Raw genomic sequence first — 27,008 nt, forward strand, 5'->3', positions numbered from 1 at the left:
GGCGATGCAGTGGTTTAGAAAATTGCTCAGAAATTATAATAGTAGAAAAATCCACCTCAGCTTCTTAGATCCTGGCTTGTTTTGTCTTTGGAGTTAACGCTGTAACAGCGAGTCGATCGTTTTATGTCCTTGTTTCTTCTTTTGCGTCTTTTCTCAGACAAAGAGAACAGTCAGGTGGGCGTGGCCCGTCACACGCCTCCTCCGCCCTCTCCATCAGGTCGATCACCGGCTCCGAGCAGCGACAGCAGCTCTCCTCCCGGTCAGGACGCCCCGGGGCCGGCCAACCTGGCGGAGCCCGGCCCAAACGCCACCCCTGGCAGCACGGAGCCGGCCGGTGGCAACAGCACGACGGAGCCCACGTCAGAATCACTCCCGGCAGGGTAAGAGTCTCTGCATGAAGTATAACACTGACACAAATATTCATATTCAAGCAAATCATAAAGCAGAAGAATATGATTGGTTTTCTGTGATTGTAAATGAGCGAAAATAGATCTGTTTTGTGACGTGAATTGTTTCTCTCTGTGTCACGGTGTGTGTTCAGCTGGGAGCAGAGGGTGTTGCCTCATGGCAGAGTTTACTACGTTGACCACAACACCAAGACCACAACCTGGGAGAGACCGCTGCCACCGGGGTACGTCCACAAACCTTCTCACGTGTTTCTGTGTCCAAGTTACTGAGCACTCGCACGTATGCGTTGTTTTAACACTAATGAAGTGTGTGTGTCTGACGCTTGGTTCTGCCGCCCTCGTCATAGCAGCAACAACCAATCACAGTATCCTGCTCGGGATACACAACATACCGAGTTTATGTGCTACTCAGACTCAAGGATTAACTGATTTTGATTTTGGTTGTCAAAGGTCAAGGTCACTGACCTTTGACACTGGTCAAACATGTTCTTGGTCTTTTGAACATGATGTCTCAAGTCCGCCTTTAGAGTATTTCTTCGGTTTTTGACCAGTTGTCACTTGGGCTCAAAGAATGACTGATTAGATTCGGGTGGTCAGAGGTCAAAGGTCACAGTGACGTCAACTGGCTCTGGAAAAAAACGTTCAGGCTGAAACGGCTCTGGTTGGTGGAGGCAAGCGACCACAGGGAGGTGATTCTAGATGGAAATGGAAATGGAAGTCTCTGCCCGAGCAGGGTCCAAAGAAACAAACAAGTTTGCAAACATTTTTTTCAAACCTGATGTTTTGTAAAAACCTGATGAGATCATCTATTCATAAATTCAGCTTTACCTTCACATTGTTTATCCTGGTTCATTCACACATCCTAACACGCGCGATGACGTAGTTACGAAAAAAAGGTTTACAAAAGAAAAAGTTCACACAGTTTATTCTGAAGACATATTTGTAGGATTGTCTCATAACTGTCTGCAAACAGTTTCTCCTTTGTGCGGTTGACAATCCAACCGAGGAGGTTAAATCAAGTTAGATGGTGCAACGCAGCTAATAAGCTACAACAGCTTCTTCCACTTTGGACTGCCTCAAAGGTCAGTGCTGTTCAGACAGTTCGTCAGCGACGCCAAGTCCAACGTCAGAGTTCATCAAAGTTGTTTAAACGCTGGTGTGACTGGATGTTAAAGTGTTTACACCATTGGACATTTGCACATTAAGGATAGAAACGGGTCCAGAATCATGACGCTCACCGCCAGTCGATTATAAAAGTGTAATATGTTCTCAGTTTATATATTTATAATAATATAAGTTGTGATTTGTAATGGGAGCACTTTTCTCCCTCTGTTTTGATGCATCATTACGAGTAACCCTGCCAGAGTCCAGCCCTTTTATGACATCGTTTACTTGCACACTTATTTATTGTTTGTCTCGATGTGAGCGACTTGGTGACCGAGAGAAAGAGAGGCTGTTTTTAGGAAAAGGTCACCCCCGCCTCTCCAACCTCCAACCCCCACCTCAGTTTTTCCGTACAAGCAACGAGAGCGAGGGGGCCCAGAGAACAAAAGTCCTTTCTCAGAGCCACATGTACTTCCATCCAACACTGTGCTGGCTGGCAGCCGGTGGCCCTTCACAGGATCAATTAGCAGGCTAATGCCGGGCTAGCACTCCAGATGTACACACCAGGAACTGTTTAGAGTTTGGGGGCAGTTAAGCAATCTGGGTTTGGAAACTGAAATAAAGGATTCCACCCTGAGCCAGACTGGAGGAAAACACGCGCTTCTTTATCATATACACTGTTTGTAACACAAGCTATGACTCTGGTCTTTTAAGTTGCAGGACATCATAATACACTTTCCTTTAGTTCAACAGAACCAGGGCTGTTTTAATTAAAGCTGATTCTCTGTTTACATGAATCCGTTCTTGTCAGCATCACATGTCAACTGTCAACCACAATGTTATGTTGCATGTTTATATTCTGCGCTGGTTTTCAAAACATGGCTCCCATTTTACTGAACTGTTCTTTTTTTAGTTTTTGTAAAAAGCCACAGAGCCAATCAAAAGAAAACAACTTAATCAAAGCTCCGATCAATACTTTGTCGATCCTAACAGCGTCTCTCCACCCCGGCGTGTTTACTGGATATATTCCACATGGGAGTGTGTTTGTGTTTGATACCGACACTGAGATACTTCATGACCAGTGGTGGGACGAGCAAAGTACATTTACTCAGTTACTGTACTTAAGAACCTTTATTTTCAGGTACTTTTTACTTTTACTCCACTACATATATTAGCAAATATTATCTTTTTCACAAAGCATTGCGTTACATGTTCACATTGTTTTGAAGAAATGAATCAATAACGAGGGGGGAACTGATCCAATCAGAGCAGGCAGGCATCATTAGACCCCGCCTCCTGCCACTGGTGAGGAAGAAACAACGGAGCTGGATTGAGAAGAGGCCGAGACTCAGTCATAGTGATGTAGTCGACTGTTGCATTAGGAAATAGGCTTCGCTCTGCAAGTACTTTGGCTCCGAGCAGGTCGTCCTCTACTCAGGAGGTCGGTGGTTTGATCCCCAGCTCCTCGGGTCCTAGAGGTGCTGTGTGGATGTGTGTGAATGGGACTTGTAGTCTGATTTGTCGGAAGGCGCTGTGTAAATGCTGACGGCCGACACGAAGAGTAAAAAGACTGTCAAAAGAAAAGTGAGGATTAACTGTACATTCTTAATCCTGACAGTTCATGTGAGGAGACTGCAGAGTTCGAGTTCTGAGAAAAACGTGGAGGAGATAGTTAATGACACGACCGGTACAAAGAGTTTAAGTCAGATAGCAGAACTAAGTAGAGGCTCTCCGGCAGGCCGCTGTGGCCTCTGGGATTTTCCCTGGCTCCAGTAAATAACTAGCTAGTACTAATATCAGAGAGGGAGCAGTGTTTTTCCTGCCTTTTAAAGGAAGCTCAGAAGCAGAGTGGTCAGAGAGACGATCCCTCAACCAAATAACTCCCTGTGTTTGCAATCATCTGCTCTGCTGTAGTGTCCCTGAGCAAGATACTGAGACCGACCACCTCCTGGGGTTGTTCCCCGAATCAGAGTCTGACTTCTGACTGCAAGAGAAAAGAGGTTTTCACTTCAGAACACAACAAGCACCCTTATGATTCATATCCCTACATCAGCTTTTCTAGTTAGCTGTAGTTTCTGGATATATGTGTGTGTGTGTGTGTGTGTGTGTGTGTGTGTGTGTGTGCCTGTGCCTGTTTGCCTCCGGAAGTCGATGCTGTTTTCTCGTCCAAATTCTGCAGCGCTGAAGTCAGACACATGAGAATAGCAGCAGAACATCATCGAGTCCAGGGAACTGATCTTTTTGTGTGGACCTCTGCTGAATGTGTGACCTCTTTGTGTGTCTTTGTGTGTGTGTGTGTGTGTTTAACTGTGTCAGTGGACCCTCTGTATCTAAGTCCAGGTCCAGACCCGGTGTCTCGGGGGAACAGTAGAAAACACACACACTGCAGAACACGGTTACTCTCACTAAAAACCTGCCGTCTTTTATTGTTTTCCTTCATCTTAAAGTGAACAAACCCTGTGACGACGCCTGAGGTCAAACCAGTGACAACCAGAGGTGGAAAGTAACTGAGAACAAATACTTAGTTACTTCACTTAAGTAGATTTTTTAGGTATCTGTACTTTATTTGAGTATTTTACTTTACATTTTAACACAAATATCTGAACTTTTTACTTCTTACATTTTCAAAACAAGCTTGTTACTTTAGTTTTAATGTATTAAATGGGAATAGTGTGTTTTTTAAATGTTGCATCATCGAGAGCCGCTTTCCAACAGGAAGACAGATTTCAACCTGAAGGGACGATAACACAGAAAAGCTGATTCCTTGTTGTGTATCAGTGCAGATCACACACACACAACTCTGTGCTCATCTTTTTGTTTTACTTTTTAGAAAGAATAAAATCTAGATTGATTATATTTATGTGTTAAATGTGTAACTTGGGTTTTTATCAGGAATTGTTTGCTTTAACCATCTTAGCAGCATCATCTCTTGTTTCCTTCCTCTTGTTTCCTGCTCCCCCTCTCTGTACTGCCCCCCCCATGTCTTCACATCTCCCCTCCCTTCTCTCTCCCTTCTTCCCACTCTCTGTTTCCCTCCTCTCACTGTTTTCTTTCTTTTTCTTGTCTTTGTTTCTTTTTCCTCGTTGCTATAAATCAGCTGCAGTTGCTTTTTAGCACAACCACCCACTCGGGATGTGCTTAATAAAGATGTTGTTGAAAGCCACCGCCTCTTTCCCTTTATCCCCCTCCTCCAGTTGGGAGAAGCGAGTGGACCAGCAGGGCCGATTCTACTACGTGGACCACAACACCAGAACCACCACATGGCAGAGGCCCACGGCCGAGTCGGTGCGCAACTACCAGCAGTGGCAGAGCCAGCGCAGCCAGCTGCAGGGCGCCATGCACCAGTTCAGCCAGCGTTTCCTCTACCAGGTAATCCAGGGCCTCACAGTACGTTGATATACATGAGATAACGATTCTCCCCCAGAAATATTATTCTGGTATCAACTTATCAACACAACGTTTGCTCATTCGCGAAATTAAGCGTATCAAAATCTACAGTGACGAGCGGGCAACAGCTCAGAATACAAATGTCCGAGTCGCATGCTTCAGACATTTTCTGGAAGTTCGACTGCCAGACCCCGAGTAAGATCCACAGCGAGCGAGTGGTCGGTTGCTCCCGTTCACTTCCACTCTGTGTGAGCAAGGGAGCGGTCAAAGGTCACGGTCACACAAACGTGAAGAACTCCACGTGAAGCCTTGCTGTGATTTGTCTCGCCACAGGAAGCAAATGTTTTATTCGCCTCCTCGCAGCTGGGCTTGGTCGCACATCCGCAACTTTGCTTCCTTCAGTCATGACGGATTCTTCTCTGATTTGTCACGTGACAAAGAGGAAAACAAATGGCATCAGCCTCCAATACCAGCAGTGACCATTCATAACTATTTGTGGTGAATGCTGACCTGGTCGTCTTTCCCTACAGCTGTTGTGTAGTAACCAACCATGAACATTAAACAGATCCTGTGCAGCAGAGGATTAAAGCAAACCCAGGAAAGACACTCTTTCAGTTTTAGAGCAGCACGTGTAAAAACACACATCAAACCTTTTGTCTTGAGCTGTGTATGTTCTAGTTCTCTCACTTCTTGCAGTGTCGCACATCACCGCCGGGCAAAGCTTCTCTGTTTCCGCTCACATCAATTACTCTGAAAACACACCTATTTACTTTGTTTACATTTGCACGTCATCGCCACAAACGCACCACAGACCTGAAAACACTCCCCACACGTTGTGAGTGAGTCCAGCGCTGAACGCATCACAGTTCCCTCGCTGTCGGACAGTCGGAGGACGGCGGCTGTGGGTAAAAGATGTTATTTGAAACTGTGTTTGTAGAGTTTTTCTCTCCAACACACGATCGTCCTCAGTGAAGCAGCCAAGGTCAGACAGCAGCCAGACAGTAAACAACAGAGCTTCTCAATGAGCCATTAGTAAAACCAGCTTTAAAACTCTTACAGGCTCCTTTAGAAACACCCCACCCTGCACCCTGGCTACCACTGTGTCACTTTGTATGCACTTTATGTGAATGTTCTTCTCCAGTATCGTTTCTATGTGTTTCTCACTGTGGCTGTTTGTGTGTTTGTGTGTTTCTGTCGTTGTGTCTGATTTATCAACTGTGATTTCACTCCGTCCTTCTTTCATATCTCAACACAAACTTTTCTGTCACTCACCGTCTTCCACTGCAGTGTGCTACTCTACGTCATGTGGTGTAACGCCGCATTGCCATTGGTTGAGGGAGAAAGTAGGGGCGCTTGTTTTATTGCAGGTGAGGTCTAACCGTGCAGTATCTCTGTCTGCCTCTCTGCACGCCCTCTGTGTAAGTTATATAACTTTGAGTACTGACCTGTGCCTAACATGTGGGCAGTTAAACCTTCAAGCAGCAGAGAAACAAAACTCCTTTGTGAAATCCATCAAAACGAGTTAAAATAAAACGTTAACAGGGTTGTTGAGGTCGGTAACTCTCACAGATTTATTGTCCTCTGGCATTTACAGTAGCTCTTGGCAGGTGTTACATTCAGTCAGTGGTAATGTGATTACTACGTTTGCTTTATTTATTGAAATACCAATGTTATTACTGTAACTGAAGATCTGGCAATGCTTCCATTCAGCAGAGAAACTCCACCTACTCATTACTTTTAAAGTACCAAACTCAATCTGTCCATCCGTCCAGTTTCCTCGGCTCCTCTGGTCTCAGGTCGTGGCAGCAGGTTAATCAAGAAGTTCCCTCCCTTGAATCCCTCCAGAGAGTTCTGGGTCTACCCTGGGGGTCTCCTCCCAGCAGGACAGGTGGACGCCTGCCGTGGACACCCTGTCTCTTAGAGCCCAGATAGCCTCATTGTGGTCAGTTGTATCCATGATCTCATCCTTTAAGTCACGACCCAGACATCATGACCATAGGTGAGGGAAGGAATGTAGAATGACTCGGAAATCCAACGCTTTGCCTTCAGGTTCAACTTCCTCTTCAGACACAACACGCTTCACTGCTGACGTCTCACTGATCCTTCTGCTCCTTCCTGTCTGACAGGCGTCTGAACACTTCTACCTTGGGATGAATATGTCTGTACTAAGTGTACGAATGGAATCATTGAAGCTTTTTATGTCTCTGGACATAATTTAACACCGTAACTCAGAAACAGACATTTTGATCATTTGTCCTGCAACAAAGCAAACAAGCACCAAGTGGTGATTCTGACTATCGCACGACGTATTTGCTGTGAAGAGATTTAGAGCCTTGAAAGAACACGACTGAGTCTCACTTACACTCAGGTGACGTCATGTAAAATCACTTCCATCAGCAGCGCCAGGTTTAATTCAGGCTTTCGTGTCACTCAAGGCAACACCTTCCCCACGGCAATGTTCAGGTTCAGCCTGAGCTGGAACCTCCTCCTCTTCCTCCTCCTCTTCCTCCCTCAGTGTGTGTGTGAGAAAAGCCAACAGGCAGGTCTGCCCTGCGAGCTGATAGTGCTCTGCTCTGTCTTGGAATGCCCACGCCGCTGATAGCAGTGACTATTTCTGGCCCCAGTGTGTGTGAACAAGGACACACAGCTTTTAGTTTAACTGTGAACACAGCAACTTGTTCTGCTGTCCCACAAACACTCGCTGCATCTGGACGTAGCGTCCCAATGATGATTACAACATAACCAGGATTTCTCATCGTGTCCTGCCATTAAAAAATCTGTTTCCTTTAGAGAGATGTGTGTGTGTTGTGTTGTGGTGTTGTGTTGTGTTGTGTGTGTTTTCTGCTGGGCTGTAATGTTGCGTTCAGGTGCCACATTTCTTTTCTGTAGCACATGACAACCGAAGAGGGTCAAGGGTCCAGCCTAACTAAAACCTTAACCATGACCAGTTCATGTAACTCTAACCTCTACCCACAGTGCACTTCTTGTTTGACCTTAACTGGAGCACATGCACACCTTTAGCTGGTCGTGTGTGTGTGTGTGTGTGTGTGTGTGTGTGTGTGTGTGTGTGTGTGTGTGTGTGTGTGTGTGTGTGTGTGTGTGTGTGTGTGTGTGTGTGTGTGTGTGTGTGTGTGTGTGTGTGTGTGTGTGTGTGTGTGTGTGTTCAGAGTAGTTGCAGGGACCCCAGAGAGAGAGAACGGCCTCTGAGTCATTAACTGCTGTTTCCGCAGCTGCCCCTCACCCTCCCTCCATCCCTCACCCTTCTCCCGCCTCCTTCCACCTCCACCAGTCCTCCTCTCCCCTCCCTCACCTCTGACCGCACCATTCTTTCGTCTCTACACAATCACCACTCTTTTGTGCAACGCATTAAAATGTCTTTCTTTGTATTTCTAGAAACTTCTGCCACTTTTGCAAGTTTTTAACACTCCTCTTCCTCCACCTCCGTTAATCTTCCTTCTGACCACACCCGCTTCACTTTCGATACGTTGACGACTGAACTCCACGCAACTCTGAGTTTTCAACCTCTGGAGACGCTGCTGGTTTTGTGTTAGTTAGAAAACTCGGTTGTGTTTTTAGTCTGGATGAACAGAAATGGAGACATTTGGAAACCAAAACAAACGGTGTTACACTTCACGTCCAGCGGTTAGTGCAGCAAGAAACTTTTATTGTCAGTAACGGTTCAACCTCGTCGTCGCTCCAAGAAAAGGATTCCCTGCTCTGACCTTCCACCATCGCCGTTCCTTGCTTTAGTAATTTCTTTAACTGAAGCGGGATCCTGACGTGCACTGAACTCCGGACACTCTCCTGAAATGATTATAGAGTTGACGCCGGCGCAGGGGTCCTGTAAACATGATCCCCTGATCCCCGCAGTGGAGTTAATACGTCACTTCCTGTTGCTCTGAACACGACTCAAGCAAACAACTAGAGAATCTACTTGCTGTTTACACCACATGACAAGTGTATATGAGTTTTCATGTATGATGGACGGAGATCGTTTTTTTTTTAACAACTCCAATTTACACCCCCCCCCCGACTTTCTTTCCATTCTCACTGGAACAAGGAGCCTTAACATCAGCACCTGAATCAGTCCTGTGTTTCATCACTTGAACAGAAAACTCACATCAACACGTTCACTGGAGTTTACACACAGCCCGTGACTGCTCGTATTTTCATAAAGCGCTTTCCTAAGTGGTTTTATTTTCATGAATGGACAATGAACATAAGTTATGTAAACTGCGCTGATGTTTTCTTAACTTTATTTTATGGGGAATGGAAATAAAAAGTCACAATTTATGTCTAAAATATAAGGTGAAGGATTTAGTGAATCTGTCGGATTGTGTGAGCAGAGGATTTTCTTCTGCACATATTTTAGATATATTCTCTCCTGTTTGTAATTTACTCGTGGATATACAGACGACTATCAATCAATCATTTTGATACTGAATATAAATGTTTGAATACGTTTGAAATGCATTCAAACAGATTCTCTCAGAATGACTCGAACTCGGTGACCTCCACTCGTCCTCCACTCCTGTTTTTCACTTTCTCTCCTTGTGCATCTTCTGCTTGCTGCTCGAGTGTCGAGTCGTCTTTTATGACAGAAAAGCTAAAAGTTTACAGTTGTCTAAATATAGTCGTTTATTTTCCGTGACATCTGGAGACGCAATGGAATCGCCATTTTCCCCCAAGGTGCCTGCTCTAGAAACGGGTCTAAGCGGTGTATTCCTCCCAGATCCATAACACCCAACCTTTATTTCACACGCTTCTGCCAACACGCTGCTTTTCCCTCTCTTCCTCTCCCTCCCTTGTTTTCTCTCACTCTCTCTCTCTCTCTCTCTCTCTCTCTCTCTCTCTCTCTCTCCCTCTGGCCTCGCTCTGTCTGGAAGCTGCCGAGGAGCTGAATGGTCAGAGCCAGGATGAAGTCATCATGTCTTTATATCATTATATTCTCCTTTTACCTTTTTTAGTCACAGAAAACCCAAAAGGGTGGGGTGCGGGGGCAAAGATTGGCTGTCGATGGGAGCGACACACAGTAACACAAACACACACACACACACACACACACACACACACCCTTTAACCCTGTTATGTGCCCGCTCTGCCTCCTCTAGCGGATCCAGTCCTTTCCACCCGGCTCCCTCACAGTTTCCATGACAGAGACGCTTTAAATGGGCACCCGCACTTTTCTTTTTGGGAAACTCTGCGTCCAGTGACGTTGAAATCCAGTCGATAATTCCCAGGAAATAATAAAAACCCTTTGAGTGTCGACCAGCTTTCATTTGGAAAAGTGTATTTTTTTTTATTACCTCATTGTAACAACATTCGTTTTTTTTTGTGGTTTGTTTTGGCTTTTTTAAAAATTTATTTACCTGTAGCTGCAGCCCCACCTGAACACTACCGGTTACCATGGTGACGTGTTATCTTTAGAGGTGCTCTGCGGCACAGCTAATGATGCTCAAGTTGTTTGTGACACAGAAACCAACTGTTTTATAAACATTTATTTTGCAGCCTCTAATTCCTGACAACGTCTTTTCAGCTACTTTTCACCGTGTGTGTGTGTGTGTGTGTGTGTGTGTGTGTGTGTGTGTGTGTGTGTGTGTGTGTGTGTGTGTGTGTGTGTGTGTGTGTGTGTGTGTTCCAACATAAGGAGGTACACACTGACTGACTGTTTGCCACAGACAAACTTTCCACACTGACACACACTCGGTGTGTGTGTGTGTGTATATGACTGCAGGCTGAGTAAACCCTACAGTGGTTTCCAGACCCAGGGTGAATAAAGGTGCCTTTTGTCAGGCCCGAGGTGGGTTGGGGCGGCGGATGAGGGGGCGGGTGGGGCGGGTCGCTGTCCAGTCTGGAACAAGCATGAATGTTCCCTCAGTTCCCTCAGACATCGCACTTCCCTGCCTACTTTCACAGCCGCTCTAGAAGAGAGCGAGCGAAGAGAGGAGGACCTCGGGGTTGGGTTGGGAGGGGTGCCAGGGTCGAGGAGTTGGGGAGGAGGTGCGGTGTATTTGAGGAGGTGAGCGGGAAGACGAGGGGTTTGGGGGGGTGGGGCTTGCATCCAGCCAGTGAGCTCATTGGAACAGCGTTGTTGTTTTATCCTCCTACCGAGCGTGTAGTTTTTGGAAGGCATACGAGCTGCTGCACAGCCAGATCCCTCAGTTGCCCCTTACTGCTGCAGCAGAGAGGAGCCACCCCCCCACCCTGGCTGCCCTTGACACTTACGCACACACACACACACACTCTCGCTTCACCCCGCCTGACTCACCCTCAGGTATCGTCCTGATTTTGTGCGTTAGCGAGACAGCATCAGAGGCTCAGTGTTGATCTCCAGAACTTGGGAAACATCAACTGAGTGAGTTTAACTTTTTTCCCTCTCATCTGCAACTTCAACGTTTTTCACTCCTTTCTACACTTTTTTGTGGGGTGCTGCTTTTTTTTGTTCCCAAACTTTTCCTTCCTCTCCTCGTCTCCGCACATCGATGACGAGGATGAACAGCTGAGCAGAGAGACGGAAAGGTGTCTTAACCGGATCTGCTTTGTCTCCCTCTGTTTCTCCAGCAGCCGCAGGGTGCTCCGGTGGAGAATGACCCTCTGGGCGGGCTGCCTCCTGGATGGGGTGAGTTTTGCCGAACATCGTATCGTGTACAGTGAGCGATGGTACCGAGGTTTGTCCTCCGTCCGTCTGAAACCCTCCGTACCTGCTGGAGGTGAATTCATGCTGCTCAGTCACGGCAGGATTCTTCGGTCCGAGCTAATGTATGAACAATGGGTTCTTGATCTTTGTGCTCAGTTAGAGTGAAAATGTGTTTTTGATTCCTGCTGTGACAGACTGAGGTTGTTTGTGCACATTTTTAGGACGATATTAAGCCTTAATCCCAAAATTAAAAACAATGCTGCTCCTGTGGTTTTTTGTTATTTACTGGGGACTGTTCCTCAGTCAGCAGATCGGCTGCTAATTGATTGATTTATGTCTTGAGTATCATTCTGTTGTAGAAAATCTGGATAAAATATCACTGGGTTTGTACCAATCCATCACTGTATGAGCTCCCTTTACTCTAAAGTCCACAAATTACAGAGGCCACGTTATTGATGGGACGTTTCATCATTCAACATCTTCCCAAATGAGTAATGTAAGAGGATCCACTCAGAATCGTGTCACACACATTCATTCATAAACGAATGCGTCTGGCGGCGACTTTTCACAAACTCCATCACTCAGCCGTGTTCTCTCTGAAAACCCTCGCTCTCGGCCCGTGATGCCTTTTCAACATGTTGCGGTTCCTCAAGACGAAAAACCTCAATTATATCACTGGCTGGGATCTGCTTCTCTGGCGCTCCTTCTCATTTCTTCATCTGCGGTTGCTTCCCTCGCTTTTCTTTCTTTCTCTCTCTTTTTTGTTGTTGCTCGGGCTCAGATTCAAGAAGAGAGAGATGGGAGAAAAGAGGGAAAGATGGAGGAGAAGAAAAAGAGACGGTGGCAAATTAAAGAAACCGGGGGTGGGTTCGACTGGGTAGTAAAGTGGGGGTGGAGAGAAAGAAAGTAAGAGCTGCAATGTGAGCACTACTGTTTCTGGGCCCTCCACACACTCCTGTTAATGAGAAAAAGATGTCAGAGCGACAGAGGGAGGAGGACGGGGGCACCAGCTTCTCTCTCTCTCTCTCTCTCTCTCTCTCTCGACCACGGGCCTAAAGTGCGCACACACACACACACACGCTTAAAACACATTTTTATACAATTTATTTCTGGTTCCAACTCACTTTCAACTATTTGTTGCTTTTTTCGAAAATGAAATCTTGACTCCCTGTTCTCATTTCTGTTCCACATTTGTTTGTTTCCTTCGCCCACACACACACACACACACACACACACAGACACACACAGACACACACACACTTAGCTTTACCCCGGGGAGGTATTTGGATCAAGCTGCAGTGAAATATCACACAGACTCGCTGGTTTTCTGTCACGCTGGTGTGATTTTCTCTCCTCCACACTCAGGTGACCTCTTACAGCGCTCTCTGTTTGTCGTGGAGTTTTTAGAAGAATCCTCTCACTTCGCCATTAAAACGTTCTTTTTGTCGTTTCCCTTTGTGTTTGCAGAGAAGCGTCAGGATAATGGCCGAATTTACTTTGTCAACCACAACACTCGGACGACGCAGTGGGACGATCCGCGGACCCAAGGGTGAGTCACTGAGCTAGCAGGCGTGTTAACGTGTGAGTGTGTGTGCGTGTGTGCGTGTGTGTGTGTGTGCGTGCATGAGCCTGCTTGTGAGATGGTGCATTGCTTTGAGTGTTTGCTCATGCACAAGAGGACATAATCACCATACATGGTTACTATGACAACAGACCTGCAGAATCCCATACGTGACGACATAATCAGATGATTTTTCCTGCTCATCAGGAAACCAGGTGCATTGTGGGATTTAAAGCGTCACTTTCCCAAAGTAAGAAATAAAGGCAGATTCTGTGACGCAGTCCAGGGAAATAAAGAAATTATGTCAGAGCTTGAAAACAAAACGTGACTAAGGGAAATCAGCTTTAACTTCCGCATGTGTGCACGTCGTAGTTGTGCGTCGTCTCATTTCTCTCCAAACAGTCATTTTTCTGACATTCCCTCTTATTTCTTTGACTTTTATATTTCCTGAGCTTCTTTTCCTCTCACCTCACCCGTTCAGTTGAAGCCGTAACTCTTTCTCTCTGTTGTATCACACACACTTCAGGGTTTTGTTTTAAACATGAGGTCGCCAGCTCCAGTTTACTCCTCATCTGTTAACATCACAGTCGCTTCACAGAGCGAAGAACACGAGGAGGTTCTTCATCACCTCCTGATGTTCTGAAGGAGTTTCCATTATTCTTTAAGACTCTGTTAAACTTCTGACTGGCTATAAATGAAATTTTGGTGCCAGCGTGAAGCATTTAATTATCAATACGTTCGATGTTATCCTCCATTGAGCCTTTAGCCACATGCTAACGATGTCCTTTCTGGAAACATTGAAAGAAAACAAAAATTGGACAAAGAGTTTAAAATCTTCTGTGCTTCTCAAAAGACCAATTGTCACATGAGATGCAAGAAAATGTAAAAGCAACAATACAAAGCATTTAGTTAATAAAGTAATAATAAATGAAACACAGTTAGAAAGCGCTTTACACTTTTGAATCAGGATTAAAACATTTCAGGACTGAGGAGAATAAGATCAGGGGATAAAATAGTATAGAAATAAAACATTCAAAAGCAAATGGAGATTTTTGGGGGATTCAGGAAACACCTGAAATGACGTCTGCGTTTTTATTAAATTTTTTGAAAACCTGCTGTGTTTAATTGTAATGAAAATACATAAGAGGCACAAGCTTATTGATAATATCATGGCCACATGAACAATATTTCTGTGAGTCACTGCTCTTCAGAATAAAGCTTTATTTGTGCTCCTCCTGCTCCGGCCCCTAATGAGAAGGCACGGCCAGCGCAGGTTTAGTGTTGATGTCCTGGGCTTTCTGTAGATCCACAGGCTGTTGGGGGACGTGTGTTACTTTAATTCCCAGGACGGGGCCCCCTCGGCTGGGGCCGTGCTCACTGCCCTCTCCCTGTTTCAGGATGATCAAGGAGCACCCCCTGCCCCCGGGCTGGGAGATGAAGTACACCGCCGAGGGAGTCCGATATTTTGTGGACCACAACTTGCTCAGCACCACCTTTAAAGATCCCCGACCCGGGTTTGAGTCAGGGTAAATATTCTCTCAGCCCTTCCTCCAAAACCTTCTTCTTAAATTCTCAGGAAATTATCAGAAACATAAACCTAATCTTTATATTTTCTAATTGCTCAGTGAATTGGCCACAAGCCCGATGAACATTCACTTCACTTTGTTAAACAGTTTCCTCATTCAACCTTCAGCCTTTGAATTTTTTCAGTTTCTTTATTGAGACCATGTTCTGTCCATTTTCTGATTTTAAGTGTTTCAGCTTCAATGCTGCAGATATTTAACAATAATCAAAGAGGCATATTTATCACAGCAACATGTTCATGCTAACACACACACACACACACACACACACACACACACACACACACACACACACACACACACACACTTCCCCTCAGTCTGTGGATGTCTGCCATACCTCAAAGTTTCAAATCTCCCCACAAAGTCTGGAGAATGTGCAGATATGTGGCAACAGATCCGCTGCAGACTGCGTGTGCGTGTGCGTGTGTGTGTGTGTGTGTTCAGCATGAAAGTGTGTATTTGCACACTGCTGTACACTGAATGACTGTGCGTGTGTGTGTGCGTGTGCATCTGCCTGCTGCTTTTCATGCTGATACTAGAATGTATTTTTAGGCTGGTGGTTATGGAGAACTCCTGAAAGAGTCTTCACTGTTTTTGCACTTAAGTGTGTGTGTGCGTGTGCGCGTGTGCGAGTGCGTGTGTGTGTCCGCAGCTAGCACTCTGCCGTTGCGGTCTCCATTTCCTAACCCAAACCAAGATGTGCCTGGCAGCTCAAACCCAACACATTAGAGACCGCCTCCTCTTCCTCCTCCTCCTCTTCCTCCTCCTCCTCCTCCTCTTCCTCTTCTTCTCTCCCCTTTCACTCTCTCCCTCCTCACCTCTGTCAGATTAGTCATTTTTCCAAGGTGCAGGAACCGTCACAGCTTCCTGACCGAACCAATCATGTTTCAGTTCATCAGCTGATCAGTGACGACACTGAGGCTTCAGTTGGTTTTATGTTAATGATCAATTTATTAAACCGGGATTACCCATTGATTTTGCTTTTCTCTCTCTTGTGTGTGTGTGTGTGTGTGTGTGTGTGTGTGTCTGTGTGTGTGTGTGTGTGTTTGTGTGTGTAGATCTCGGCAGGGCGGTTCACCCGGCGCCTACGACCGCAGCTTCAGGTGGAAATACCATCAGTTCCGTTTCCTGTGCCATGTAAGTGTTGAAGTGGAGTCTGAAGCCACAGTAGATCTTTCCCTGTGCATACACGCACACACACACACACACACACACACACACACACACACACACACACATTAACACCCTCACCCTGATGTGTGTGTGTCTCACCAGAATTTGAGTCTGTTCATCCGAGTTTATCCTTGTGGTGAAATCCAGACACGCAGATGCAGCTCGGTCTGTTCAGGTTTTCACTTGACTCAGTTTAGTTGAAGTAAATTAATTGTTGTTTTATTTTTCCTTTAACTCAACAACCCTTTCACCAGCCTTTGATCAGTCTTATGTTCTGAGAATCACCTTTTTCAAGATATCTCCTCAAATAATAGAGAAACAATCTAAAGCTGATATCGATCAGAAAGTTATTCCCCGGAATATCATCTGTGACGTCATGAAGAAGTCATCCACGTAAACAACTTGAAGCTGGTGGCCATCACTGTGAATTCATGTGTTTTAATTCTGTGAAGGATCAACAGGACGTCTCACTTACTCAAACCTGTACAACAGAAAGTTTCCTGCACACGAGGCTCAGTTTAAATCTCAGGACTAACTTCTTGATTGTCTCTCTGTGTTTAGTCCAATGCTCTGCCGAGCCACGTGAAGATCTCCGTGTCCAGACAGACGCTGTTTGAAGACTCGTTTCAGCAGGTCAGACATCAACAGAACACAGGACTCGTGAAGCTGAATCACAAGGACCAACCAAATTCAAAAATAATAGGGGGGGGGTCAAAACCATTAAGCCACGCCCATACGCAAGAGCAACTTTGTCTCTTTTGAATTTGAATTTTAAAACCCAAACCTAAACTGGAAGAAATAGAAAGATAATAATTTCTTTCATTACAATAAAAACAGTTAATGATTCATCTCAAATGTTTGAAATGTTTGTCCTCAGATTATGAATGTGAAGCCATACGACCTTCGCCGTCGACTCTACATCATCATGAGGGGAGAGGAGGGGCTGGACTACGGCGGCATCGCCAGGTGAGAGCCGCGAGCAAAACCAACGCACCCTTCGTCCTCACTTTCTTTTGTGTGTGTGTGTGTGTTTGTGTACATTTATTTCTAATCTTGGTGATGGAGTTGGTTTCTTTTAGTTTTTTGTACTCTTCTATGTCTCGATCTCTGCTGCAGCTTCCTCCTCATTCTGTCTTGAGCGAAACAAACTAGTGATTGTTTTCATTCATGATATATTATGTAGGATTAAAGAAGTCAGTGTTCTGACCTGAAGGTGCTCAGACGGTTTTCTATTCCCTGAGAACAGATTTATGTGTGAGGAGGAAATTCTCGCTGGCCAGCAGAGGTCACAATGTAAATATCTTCATGACCCTTTAAGTGTTGCTTCCTGAAATCACCTCCTCCCCTCTTGCTTTCCTCCCTCCCCATCCCTCCATCCATCCTCCCATCACACGTCCCCATCCCGCCCCCCTGCGGCTGCTGTGTTCCGGGTCTTTCTCTCTGTATATATGTTGTTAATTTAGTTTTTTGTTGTTGTTGTTGGCGGTGTTCTCATCTTTCTGTTTGGTTTTGCATTGTGTCTCTGTCTCCAGTGTCACGTCAGTGGTTTTACCCTATGGTAGGTGACATCATGCTGTTCTACCACAGGGTAGAACCACGGACGGGATGTTGGGAGGTGTCTGCGTCCGTCCGTCCGTCCATACCTCCCCTCCCATACACCCCTAGGGGGAGGGCAAAGGCCTTGAGAGCGCTTGGTGCTGCTGCTGGTGATGGGCCCTCATTCTTTCTAACATGCATCTGTCCACAGTCTGTGAATCTGTTGTATTTATCCTTAATGTTCTGTGTGTTGCCTTCATGTAATTTATGTTTCACCTTTTTGTGTTGTGGGATGTTTGTGTACTTGTTAATATACTGTATATTCTCATTTCTACCACCATCCAGAGCTGCTTCTATTTTAAACACCACTATATTAAGAGACCCGTGTCTCTAAAGGAAAAGTTCTACAGGAAAAAGAAGATTTTCTTTCCTGTTGAGAGTTAGATGAGGAGATCGGTGCGTCCCTTGTATCGCTTATGATTTTAAATATACATCAGATAATTAGCTTAGCGTAAACACTGGAAGCCGTGGGGCACAGATCAGCACTTAACACCTCAGATCTTTATTTAGTGGAGCGGAGCAGTCAGGTCACCAGGCAGCCAGCAGAGACTCCAGGACGTCGATAGTGAATCGACAGACGTGTCAAACTGCTCCTTTAACCAGATGCAGTTTACTATGGAATCCCCCCCCCCTCTCCTGTCTGAAGGAGTGTGTGTGTGTGTGTGTGTCTGTCGCTCCTCCCACAAACTGACCATCACGTTTATTTAGTTATTATATATACTTATTTATATACTCCTGACTGTGCGCGTCATGTCTCATCTCTCGTTGTGTGTTTAATTACTTTTCTCATTAACTGAATCAAACCAACACAAAGTAAACTTCCGTGCTGTTCATGTCATTTTGTTTTTATTTTATTTTCTATTAATTCTATTCTATTAGTGATCGTTTTCTGCCCTTGGATTAAATGTTCTTGTTTTGTTTGTCTCACTGAGCCACAACGTGTGTTTTATGTGTCATTTTATTTTTGAAGCCAACTCCTGCGCTGAACCAGTGTTTGATTAAAAACAAGTCGTCACAGTTGAAGTTTCAGTTTTATTTTGAAAAGTGAGTGAGTGTGGTTGTCTCTGAGGTGATAACAGTCCGTCCCTGCTGTCGTCCTGTGTCCTCTCGCTCTGCAGGGAGTGGTTCTTCCTGCTGTCCCACGAGGTCCTGAACCCCATGTACTGTCTGTTCGAATACGCCGGCAAGAATAACTACTGCCTGCAGATCAACCCGGCGTCCTCCATCAACCCCGACCACCTCACGTACTTCCGCTTCATCGGGCGCTTCATCGCCATGGTGAGCTTCACTCAGAGCTTTCTTATTCAAATCAGGCTCCACACTTCATCGTCTTTTAAAGTCCACTGCGTCTGTGTTTCGCTGCTTTTACTCTTTTCAATCTGTGTTTTCTGAACATTAGAGCATGGAAACATTTAACAGTATTAACACAAATCAACATTATCAACATGAATATGTCGTCAGAGAAGTGAGTTCGTCCGTCAGCTTCTTTTTTCACGTCTGCATTTTGATTGAATGTTTTTATGGCAGCGACACAGACTCCAGGTGGATTAGAACAAGGGATGCTGCCAATATTTATTTATTTAGGTTTATTTCAGACTGATTCCAGGTCAATATTAGTTTAAATATAAATTAACAATATTCAGGGTTTGTTCAGGGTCTTTTTAAAACGTCCTAAAAGGTGTAAAATTCAATAATCCGAATTTTAGGCCTTAAAAAATCTCTAATACATTTAAATATCACACAATATTCGGTCTTAAATATATTTAGGCAGGTCTTAGTTAAGTTATTGTTCATTTAACTCTACTTGTCCTTTTAATTCTCTATTTACTTTGTAACGTCTGTGTGTGTTGTAGTTTTTTACAACAGTTATATTTTTCTCTTTTAAACTCATGCACAGTCCAGTAGTTTACAGTTCTCGGTGTCTTTAGTACCTTCAGTACATGACGTACTCGCAGAAACCCGTACGTCCCCGGAATGACGCCCTCCACCCGGTCCTACATCTGCCAGCCCGCCCCTCACCCACACCATGACCTCACTGCTGCACCCGGCCCACACCCACCAGCGACCGACTATATTTAACCCAAAACTGCAGTTTGCTGACTTCCCTTATAAAGATTCTTTTCTCTACCAACACCCAGCGAACAAACCTGCTCACTCTCCTTCTCGCTTTCTGTTAAACTTTCCATCGTTAATCCTAATTTTCCACTGACACCGTGTGTGACTGTGTGTGTGTGATTGTGTGTGTGTGACTGTGTGTGTGAGTGTGTGACTGTGTGTGTGTGTGACTGTGTGTGACTGTGTGTGTGCGTGTCTGAACATTAAACTGCTCAGTCTGGTTGAGTCTGCTGCTCTCTGTTAACACACACACACACACACACACACACACACACACTTGTTGACATAATGCATCCTCGTCGTAACAACACGTTGAACAACCTCAACCTGATTCTGGACAGAAACAGGCCTGAACCTTCACACAGCTTCCTGGAGCTGTGAGTTGTTGACGTCTTCTTGCCGTATCATCAGGATTAGTGACCTGACGCCGTCTGTGTGTGTGTCTTGTATTTTTCAGGCTTTGTACCACGGGAAGTTTATCGACACCGGCTTCACGCTGCCGTTCTATAAGCGAATGTTGGATAAGAAACCAACACTCAAAGACCTGGAGTCCATAGACCCTGAGTTCTTTAACTCCATCATGTGGGTCAAGTAAGTAATACACAACAGGACTGGACATGTGAGCTTATATCGAGTTTTGGTGCTTGAATGTGTGCGTTCCTGTGTCCAGAGAGAACAACCTGGAGGAGTGCGGTGTGGAGCTGTACTTCGCACAGGACATGGAGATCCTGGGGAAAGTTTCCACTCACCAGCTGAAGGACGACGGAGAGAACGAGCTGGTCACGGAGGAGAACAAGGAGGAGTATATCAGGTACGTTAATCAGAGCAGTGACTGAGATGAAGAAGGGAAGTGGCAGAGATGCAACTTCATCAACGACCACTCTCTTCCTCCCCTCAGCCTGCTGACAGACTGGAGGTTCACCCGCGGCGTGGAGGAGCAGACCAAAGCTTTCCTGGACGGCTTCAACGAGGTGGTTCCCCTGGAGTGGCTCCGCTACTTTGACGAGAAGGAGCTGGAGGTGAGGAGGAGTGTGGCTGTTTAGATGGACTTTACAGAGTTGCTGTTTTCTCCTTGATTCCTTTAAGATGGACGACGCGTCTCCGCTTCCTCCCGCTGCACAAATATGAAGCCAAAATATCTTGGAAACAGGATGTTTTTACTGTTTAATATTTGGCGCATGTCCCCTCTGCTAACATGGAAGAGGCAGGATGTATGAACTATACTGCAGCTCCTATTTTAAATAACAACACGTCCCCACTTCCTCCCATTATACAAAAATTAAACAAAAACTTTTGGGGGTATGAACGCTGCCATTTTGACTTTTTGACGTCATTTGGAGTCTGTGCAGAGGGCATCTCTGAGTGGAGCTCGACCAATCACAAGTCCGTTTTTATATCATCAAACTCATCAGAAACATGAACACTTGCAGATACATCAGTGTGATCCCATGTCCCATCGGCTAACATGGAGGAGGTGCTGTTAATGACCTATACTGCAGCCTGCCACCAGGGGGCGATTGAAATGTTTTGGCTTCGCTTTAGGGGTCACGTCGTCCATCTTTAATTCCCGTGTGGTGCTTTTTGTGACGCGTCCGGTTCAGAACTCAGTTTGACTCTTTGTGTGTGGTCGGTTGCAGCTGATGCTTTGTGGGATGCAGGAGATCGATTTGTCCGACTGGCAGAGGAACACCATCTACAGACATTACACCAAGAACAGCAAGCAGATCCACTGGTTCTGGCAGGTAGGGGGCGCTCTGCCGTTCTGAGGCACACAGTGCAGGATGTGTTTTCAACGTGAGGACTGAGTGTGTTGTTCCTGCAGGTGGTGAAAGACATGGACAACGAGAAGAGAATCCGTCTGCTTCAGTTCGTAACAGGAACCTGTCGGCTGCCCGTTGGAGGCTTCGCCGAGCTCATAGGTGACCACACACACACACACACACACACACACACACACACACACACACACACACACACACCTTTAGACAGTTCTGTCAATCAAAGATATCTGGCACAAGTAAAAGAGTCCGGTTTCTGTCACAGAAATACAGTTTTCATTTAGTTCAAGATTAAATCTCCAGTGAAACAGACGTCACATGTTTGATTCCTGAGTGTCTGGAGGAACTCTCGCAAATACTGTAGCTCGTGTGTCACAGTGACTAACGTATCAACGCCATGACGACAGCCTGCTCGTCACCACCTTCGCCAACACCTGCAGATTTAACCGATGAATATGACGCCGTAGGTCGCCGGGCGCCGTTCGCTGCCTGTCAGAGTTTATAGTCACGGAGAGGAAGTTAAAAAATCCCAGAAAGCTTTCAGGATGTTTGTTTGACACAGGATTTTTAACTGGAACATGGATTTGTAGTTTCATGCTGCCTTTAAGCTTTTATGGATCGATTTCATGTATCGCAGCCTTCCAGCTGCTGGTAGACTTTTAATGTGAAAATTCCACAGGAAGTGTTGAGTTCCTTTAACAGCAGATTAATATCAGTCACATGAAAACGATCTGGGACGAATCCGTGCATGAAACAGACATTTGTGTTCCAGCAAAGTGTAAATGTTGATTTGAAAAAATTCAAGAATTTGTTTGATGATTATTATTAAAATTCAAATCCCACTGATATTTGACTTCTTCTTCTCTGCAGGAAGTAACGGTCCCCAGAAGTTCTGCATAGACAAGGTGGGGAAGGAGACCTGGCTTCCAAGAAGCCACACATGGTGAGCAGCTCCTGAGGAAGACCTGGGACATTTCACTTTTTTTCACTTTGTCATGATTCCACAAAAGAGTTTTGTGTTTTTATTTATTTCACTATGTGACTTGTAACATCCTGTTCACAAGAGTGCTCTCATCCACACATTTTAAATAACTGCTGCTTTTTACAAACACCTTCCAAAGTACATAAGCACATAAATGAGCTTTTAGACAAGGAAGTTTCTGGATCATATTATTTAGTGAAGTTAATTCAGATGTACTGAACATCAGAGGATCTTTGTTAATAATGAATCTACACAGACTAATGTGGTGTCTCCTCCTCTCAGCTTCAACCGTCTGGACCTGCCGCCGTACAGGAGCCTGGAGCAGCTGCGGGAGAAACTCCTGTTCGCCATCGAGGAGACTGAGGGATTCGGACAGGAGTGACGCAGGAAACTCACACGACTGAGAAAGAGCCGTCCATACGATGGGATGATTTTTGTTCTTATTATTTTGCATTTGTTAATCTCAGAGCTGAGAAATCACCTGACATCTGGCGCCCCCTGGGGGAGGGCCGTGGGATGAAGACGGAGCTGATGATGGAGACCGTGGAGGAAAAGTGTGTGTAGCTGCTCACGTTGATGCCAGTGTACATATGCATATAAGTGTGTGTGTGTGTGTGTGTGTGTGTGTGTGTGTGTGTGTGTGTGTGTGTGTGTGTGTGTGTGTGTGTGTGTGTGTGTGTGTGTGTGTGTGTGTGTGTGTGTGTGTGTGTGTGTGTGTGTGACGGCGCACACAGAGAAGTATATCGGACGGAGTCTCACTCATCATCTCTTCTTGGAAACGCAGCAGCGAGTTTGATTCTCAGCAGCTTCACAGATTAAACATATCGACCTGAGAGAAATAAGTTTTTTGAACATGTTAAATGACAGAGGCAGCGCACGAGAGGAGCAGAGTGCACGTGTGAACCAGGAACCTCTGTTAAAACAGATGAGACGTGATTTTATTTTTTATTTTCCTGTTCATTGTGAAATTAAGCGTTTTTCTCCTGTATATAACTAAAATAAATGAGATTTCAATCTTAAGTCATGTTGAATTTTTTCTTTATTCAGCTTATATATATAGACATCAGTGACTGTATATAAAGAGGATCACTGACTGTATATAAAGATGATCAGTGACTGTATATAAAGATGATCACTGACTGTATATAAAGATGATCAGTGACTGTATATAAAGATGATCAGTGACTGTATATAAAGATGATCAGTGACTGTATATAAAGACCATCAGTGACTGTATATAAAGATGATCAGTGACTGTATATAAAGACCATCAGTGACTGTATATAAAGATGATCAGTGACTATATAAAGATGATCAGTGACTGTATATAAAGATGATTAGTGACTGTATATAAAGATGATCAGTGACTATATAAAGATGATCAGTGACTGTATATAAAGATGATCAGTGACTGTATATAAAGACCATCAGTGACTGTATATAAAGACCATCAGTGACTGTATATAAAGATGATCAGTGACTGTATATAAAGATGATCAGTGACTGTATATAAAGAGGATCAGTGACTGTATATAAAGATGATCAGTGACTGTATATAAAGATGATCAGTGACTGTATATAAAGACGATCAGTGACTGTATATAAAGAAGATATGCCACTATAAAATTTAATATTTTTATAATGAATTAATACTTTTCAATCCATCGATGATGAAAATTATATATATAGCTAAATAGATATAGATATATACAAGTCAATAAAAAAAAATTTTAAATAAATATTGTAGGTCCGTTAATTCATTTTCAGGATGCAGTTTTCCTTGTTGTCCACCAGGTGGCGACGTGGTGTCGCGTCTCCCTGATATGAACCAGCCGAAGACACGAGGAAGAGACCCGGAAGTGTTGGAGGCAAAACAAATGTCAGTGAGTTGAAATAGTTTTTATTCAGTTTCATGACAGTTTAGTTTCCAGTTCCACATCGAATCCCATCGAGTCCCATCGAGTCCCAGTTCACTGAACATGGAGGCAGCTGCTGGGCTCCTGACCGCGGCCCCCCCCCTCGGTCACATCATCACCAGCGACAGGTGGAGAAGCTCCGCTCTGCTCCGGAGCCTGAAGGGTGAAGCTCTTATTCTGTTATCCACCCGGAAGCTGCAGCTCTGTGACTGAGGTCCTCTCAGAGAGTCGCACCTGAGAGGAGGTGTGAGGAGGTGAAACAGAGAGTCCACCTGAGAGGAGGTGAGGGGTGAAACAGAGAGTCGCACCTGAGAGGAGGTGTGAGGGGTGAAACAGAGAGTCTCACCTGAGAGGAGGTGTGAGGGTGAAACAGAGAGTCGCACCTGAGAGGAGGTGTGAGGGGTGAAACAGAGAGTCGCACCTGAGAGGAGGTGTGAGGGGTGAAACAGAGAGTCGCACCTGAGAGGAGGTGTGAGGGGTGAAACAGAGAGTCGCACCTGAGAGGAGGTGTGAGGGTGAGACAGAGAGTCGCACCTGAGAGGAGGTGAGGGGTGAAACAGAGAGTCTCACCTGAGAGGAGGTGTGAGGGTGAGACAGAGAGTCGCACCTGAGAGGAGGTGTGAGGGGTGAAACAGAGAGTCGCACCTGAGAGGAGGTGTGAGGAGGTGTGAGGGTGAAACAGAGAGTCGCACCTGAGAGGAGGTGAGAGGTGAAACAGAGAGTCTCACCTGAGAGGAGGTGTGAGGGGTGAAACAGAGAGTCTCACCTGAGAGGAGGTGTGAGGGGTGAGACAGAGAGTCGCACCTGAGAGGAGGTGTGAGGGGTGAAACAGAGAGTCAATGTGTGAATGAGTCGATGATAAATCAGTGAGTTCCCTGTTTCTCTGAGTGTTTTCTTAGTTCTTAGTTTCTTGTGATGTTAAATTTAAATCTTAGTATTTTTCACTATTGACCAACAACAAGCTTTAAACGTGTGAGTTTGTGGATTGAATCTGTTTCATAGACCAGGAGCAGTTCGACTGTCTGAATGTGAGTCACTAACAAAGGACTTCTGCTGCAGGTGGAGGAGTGAAGATCCTGTTTGAGACGGAGCTCGGCGTCGCAGACTTCCACCTCCCCAACAGAAGCTGCATCCTCTACGTGTCCGAGTGCGACGTCGTAGCCGGAAACAGCTACAAGAGGAAACTGGTTCGATACAGAAACGTGAGTTCGATGAAGGAGACGAGTGACGGAGCAGTTTTCTGTAGGTTCTCTGTTGTATCAGCCTCCTCCTCCCTGTCTCCAGGCCAGCAGCCGTTTGCAGGAGCTGGTGTTGGTGGAGAACACCCGACTGAGCGAGCAGTACTTCTCCGCTGTGCAGAGGTTTGTGGTGTTTGACCTCGGCCTGACCCTGCTGCCGGTCAGCGGGCAGGCGGAGGCCTCGCAGCTCATCACTCAGATCGTAAGTAATGAAGTTATTCAACTATATTTGTTATTTAAGAAACTGAAAATACTGAAATAATAATAACTCGTATTTTTCTAACCTCTTTCCTGATTTCCCCCTCCTGCTCTGATCCTCTCCAGGTGCTCGGGGGCGGCAGAGACAACCCCTTCAGGAGGTCCAGGTCGTCCCGGCCGTTGGACCCGGCGGTCCTGGCCGTGGTCCAGCGGGTCCCCGGGGTGGGTCGGGTCAAAGCTCTGGCGCTGCTGCAGCACTTCTCCAGCATCCAGCAGCTCTGCAACGCCGGCCCTGCCGAGCTGGAGCCCGTCGTGGGTCAGGCAGCCGCTCAGCTGGTCCACAGCTTCTTCCACAGACCCACTGCTGCTGGAACGTGAGGCTGCGGGTCTCAGGCCGACCAGGAGGGTTAAGTTTCCTTCTGGGTTCACGATAGAGACTTTCCTCCTTTTCTGTGCAAACTAAAAACACGTTTATTCACAGGTCAGAGTGGAATGGAAAGATAAACACGTGATTTAAGTGTTTATATCTGTAAACATCAATGCAGATTCTGATATGAAAGACTCGTCGGGTTTTGATCAGCCGACCAATTTTCACTTGTTTGCTTTCACACTTTTGGATCCACACTAAATAAAAATTGGTTATTTTTGCATCAGTTGGTCGTTTTTAATTCTTCCTTTTAAAAATGTCATTCAATGTTTTGTTTCTGGTGATGATTCTTTAACCAGACACACGATGAACCTTTAGAAACGCCCTGTTTGTGTTTCCCTGAAGCCACGAAGGCTCAGAGCAGAGTTCACTTTGACCTGATTCACTGATTGTTCCGTGTGTTCAGAGCTGAACTGTGTTTTTAACGAGTTCTGTCTGAGACTCGGCTTCTTTCTGGATGTATATTTGTGGACGTACGATGTTAAGGAGAGAATCTGTACAAATCAGCAGAGAACAGTTTCCCACAGATCTTTAAGGTGCAAATTTATACTTCACAACCGTCATAGATTGTTTTTTCTCTATAATATTTTAAAGTCTCGATGAAATTGAATCTGACAGATGAAAGTTGAATCTATCGAAAGAGGCAGTTTTATTGAAAAAGCACATTTCAGACTCAGATCGAACTATTTAAAGTCAGAAAGTTCAGTTTAAAACAAACGATAAACAAATTATAAAAATAAGTGAAGAGGAGTTTGCTCATAAAAGATAAAAACTGTTTTTAAAAGTTTCCTCAGATCTGGTCCAAACTGAGTCAGTGACAGAAATGCTCCTGCATTAACTCTGAGGAGGCTGCTCCTCCTCCCTCTCCTCCTCCTCCTCCTCCTCCTGCCCTCATCCTCCCTCCTT

General features: G+C 45.3%; 2 protein-coding genes across 5 annotated transcripts in view; both read left to right on the forward strand.

The window, feature by feature from the left end:
* The window catches only part of wwp2 (WW domain containing E3 ubiquitin protein ligase 2), a 39,302-nt gene extending 15,959 nt beyond the window's left edge, over nucleotides 1-23,343 (forward strand). For 3 of the 4 annotated variants that reach the window (XM_035156164.2, XM_035156166.2, XM_035156165.2), the window contains exons 8-24: nucleotides 158-380; nucleotides 542-631; nucleotides 4,706-4,880; nucleotides 11,460-11,517; nucleotides 13,003-13,084; nucleotides 14,494-14,622; nucleotides 15,738-15,816; nucleotides 16,414-16,485; nucleotides 16,730-16,818; nucleotides 18,567-18,726; nucleotides 20,021-20,154; nucleotides 20,234-20,374; nucleotides 20,462-20,582; nucleotides 21,201-21,305; nucleotides 21,386-21,482; nucleotides 22,212-22,284; nucleotides 22,606-23,343. In XM_035156164.2, coding sequence (XP_035012055.1) covers nucleotides 158-380; nucleotides 542-631; nucleotides 4,706-4,880; nucleotides 11,460-11,517; nucleotides 13,003-13,084; nucleotides 14,494-14,622; nucleotides 15,738-15,816; nucleotides 16,414-16,485; nucleotides 16,730-16,818; nucleotides 18,567-18,726; nucleotides 20,021-20,154; nucleotides 20,234-20,374; nucleotides 20,462-20,582; nucleotides 21,201-21,305; nucleotides 21,386-21,482; nucleotides 22,212-22,284; nucleotides 22,606-22,705 — 1,928 coding nt within the window. In that variant the 3' untranslated portion in view covers nucleotides 22,706-23,343. The remainder of the gene's footprint in view (nucleotides 1-157; nucleotides 381-541; nucleotides 632-4,705; nucleotides 4,881-11,459; nucleotides 11,518-13,002; nucleotides 13,085-14,493; nucleotides 14,623-15,737; nucleotides 15,817-16,413; nucleotides 16,486-16,729; nucleotides 16,819-18,566; nucleotides 18,727-20,020; nucleotides 20,155-20,233; nucleotides 20,375-20,461; nucleotides 20,583-21,200; nucleotides 21,306-21,385; nucleotides 21,483-22,211; nucleotides 22,285-22,605) is intronic. The other variant, XM_035156167.2, reaches the window with a different exon arrangement.
* An 800-nt stretch (nucleotides 23,344-24,143) lies between these two features.
* On the forward strand, nucleotides 24,144-26,328 carry faap24 (FA core complex associated protein 24). The gene is made up of 4 exons (XM_035155887.2): nucleotides 24,144-24,402; nucleotides 25,299-25,441; nucleotides 25,524-25,679; nucleotides 25,802-26,328. Exons 1-4 carry the CDS (start codon nucleotides 24,303-24,305, stop codon nucleotides 26,051-26,053), a joined length of 651 nt encoding a protein of 216 aa, XP_035011778.1. The 5' UTR covers nucleotides 24,144-24,302; the 3' UTR covers nucleotides 26,054-26,328.
* The last annotated feature ends 680 nt before the right edge of the window (nucleotides 26,329-27,008 follow it).

Source organism: Hippoglossus stenolepis, chromosome 5 (assembly GCF_022539355.2).
Source record: "Hippoglossus stenolepis isolate QCI-W04-F060 chromosome 5, HSTE1.2, whole genome shotgun sequence".
In the NCBI taxonomy this organism is placed as follows: domain Eukaryota; kingdom Metazoa; phylum Chordata; class Actinopteri; order Pleuronectiformes; family Pleuronectidae; genus Hippoglossus; species Hippoglossus stenolepis.